Consider the following 3,026-nt stretch of genomic DNA (forward strand, 5'->3'; position numbering starts at 1 on the left):
CCCCGCTCTCTCTCTCTCTCTCCCACTCTCCCCCTCCCTCACTGTCCTATCCCTGCTCTCTCTCTCTCTCTCTCCCCACTCTCTCTCTCTCCCCCCCTCCCTCCCTCACTGTCCTATCCCTGCTCTCTCTCTCTCTCCCTCACTCATTATCCTGTGCCCACTCTCTGTTATTAATTTATTTTTGTTATTAATACTAACACCGAAGTCTGGCATTTAAACACTTTTCACAGTAATTTTTTGTAAAGATACGAGTGATAATAAGTTACTGTTGTGTTTGGACGCTGTCTGTTTGTTGTTTCAGAGGTGGTGTGTGACCCACTGTCAGATTACAATGTGTGGGGCGTTATGCAACCCATCAACAAGTCTGAGACTGTGCCTGCTGACAGACATTTTGTCCTCGCTGCCTCCAGGGTGAGTAAGTTTGAGGGTAGGGGTCTGTAGGGGAGAGAGTTTGAGTACAGCCCTGAGCAGTGAACGCAGCAGGGAGCTTACTTGTGAGGAATTTGAACACGGAACAGCACAGGAACAGGCCCTTCGGCCCACCACGTCTTCTTAACTCATTTCACCTGCTTGCTCACGGTCCTTATCCATCTATTCCCCGTCTCTCAAAATGTTGCTAATATTTCTGTTTCTCCCCTCTCCCCTGGCAGCGTGTTCCAGGCACCTACCACCCTCTGTTTTTAGAAAGAAAAGTTGGTCTTCTCTAAACTTTCCCCCCTCTCACCTTAAACTTGTGCCTGCTCCTGGTCCATATCCCTTCAAACTTTTCCTATTATTCATCCAAATGTTTTTTAAACATTGTACTTGTTCTCACATCCACCACTTCCTCAGGAAGTTCACTCCACATGCAAACCACCTTCTATGTAAAAAAAAAAAAATTTGCCCCCCCACATGTCTTTTTTTTAAAATCTCTTGTCCTCTCACCTTAAAAATGTGCCTTCTCGACTTGAAATTCCCCATCTTAGGGAAAAGGCAATTGCCATTAACTCTACCTACATCTTTCATTATTTTATAAACTTCTTCCACCCTGGGGGAAAAAGTCTCTTAAACACTCCAACCTCCCCCTCCCTCTCGTAATTTTGTAAACTTCTATCAGGTCGCCCCTCGGCCTCCGTCGCTCCAGAAAAAAAAAATCCAAATTTACCTAGCCTCTCCCAGTCCAGGCAGCATCCAGGTAAACCCCTTGTGCACCGTCTCCAAAGGCCTCCACATCCTTCCTGTAATGTTGTGACCAGAACTGCACACAGTACTCCAAATGTGGCCTCACTGAGGTTTTATACAGCTGTAACATGACCTGCCAAATTTTAGCCTCAGTGCCCCGACCAATTAAGGCAAGCCGTACGCCTTCTCTACCACCTTATCCACTTGTGTTGCCACTTTCAGGGAGCTATGCACTTTGACCCCCAGCTCCCTCTGTATATCAGTGCTCCTAAGGGTGTTGCCAGTCACTGTATACTTTCTTCTTGCGTTGATATCCCACAATGCAGCACCTCACACTTGTCCAGATTAAACTCCATCTGCCGTTTCTCTGTCCGACTGATCTATATCCTTTGAGAACCTTCCCCACTATCCACAGCTCCACCAATTTTGGTGCCATCTGCAACATTACTAATCAGACCACCTCCATTTTCATCCAAATTATTTGTTAATATCACGAACGACAGGGATCCCAGCACTGGTCCTTGCAGAATACCACTGGTCACAGACCTCCAGTCAGACAAAAACAAAACACCGCTCCACAACTACTCTCTGTCTTCTATAACCAAGCCAATTTTTTTAATCCAACTTGGATCCCATGTGTTTTAATCTTCTAGATCATGAGGGATCTTGTCAAATGCTTCATTGAAGTCCACGTAGACAACATCCACTGCCCTACCACCATCAATCATTTTCGTCCCTTCCTCAAAACAACTCGATCAAGATTGGGAGACAAGACCTCCCCTGCACAAAGCCATGCTGACTATCCCTAAGAAGTCCATTCTTTTCCAAACGTGAGTTAGTTTCCCTAAGAATCTTCCTCCAATAATTTCCCTGTCGCTGATGTAAGGTTCACTGGCCTATAATTTCCTGGATTATCCGTATTGCCCTTCTTAAACAAAGGAACAACGTTGGCTGTCCTCCAGTTTTCTGGGACCTCGCCTGTGACTGAAGAGGATACAGGTCCCTGTCATGGCCCTAGCAATCTCTCCGTATCCTGGGATAGATTCCATCAGGCCCTGGGAACTTCCCCTACTTTAATGTTTTTTTAAGACACCCTTTTAGCCCTCCTAATTCCTTGTGTAAGTTCTTTCCTCCTCCTTTTTATGTTCATCAAGGTCATGTCTAATTTCAGTTTCCTAAACCATATATGGATACTCTACCTCCAGAGCTATATAAACATGGGCACACACCCTGAACACTCATAGAGACACAGACATACAGCACAGAAACAGACCCTTCGGTCCTACCAGTCCCTGCCAACCAATCTAAATCCCAAACTAAACTGGTCCCCCAGCTGCCTGCTCCTGGTCCATTTCCCTTCAAACTTTTCCTATTATTCATCCAAACATCTTTTAAACATTGTAATTGTTCTCACGTCCACCACTTCCTCAGGAAGTTCACTCCACATGCAAACCACCCTCTGTGTAAAAAAAAAAAAACAAAAAATTTGTCCCCCCTACATGTCTTTTTTTTTAAAATCTCTTGTCCTCTCACCTTAAAAATGTGCCTCCTAGACTTGAAATTCCCCATCTTAGGGAAAAGGCAATTGCCATTAACTCTATCTACATCTTTCATTATTTTATAAACTTCTTTAAAAAAGGACCCTGAACTACCTGTTCCCTGCCACTTTAACGCACCACCCTGTTCCCTGGCCAACATCTCTGTATCCGGCTTGCTACAGTGTTCCAGTGAAGCCCAACGCAAGCTGGAGGAACAACACCTCATTTTCCGATTTGGGGACCCTGCAGCCCTCCGGACTCTATATTGAGTTCAATAATTTTAGGGCCTAAACTCTCCCATGTCCCAGCCCCCTACCCCACACACCA

General features: G+C 45.3%; 1 protein-coding gene across 1 annotated transcript in view; it reads left to right on the forward strand.

Annotated features, from left to right (window-relative positions):
• Positions 1-345: 345 nt before the first annotated feature.
• The window catches only part of LOC109925443 (nectin-4-like), a 16,141-nt gene continuing 13,460 nt past the window's right edge, over positions 346-3,026 (forward strand). The window contains exon 1 of the mRNA XM_048620758.1: positions 346-411. Within this exon, the coding sequence (XP_048476715.1) occupies positions 346-411 (66 nt within the window). The remainder of the gene's footprint in view (positions 412-3,026) is intronic.

This window comes from Rhincodon typus, chromosome 48 (assembly GCF_021869965.1).
Source record: "Rhincodon typus isolate 14 chromosome 48, sRhiTyp1.1, whole genome shotgun sequence".
Classification (NCBI taxonomy): domain Eukaryota; kingdom Metazoa; phylum Chordata; class Chondrichthyes; order Orectolobiformes; family Rhincodontidae; genus Rhincodon; species Rhincodon typus.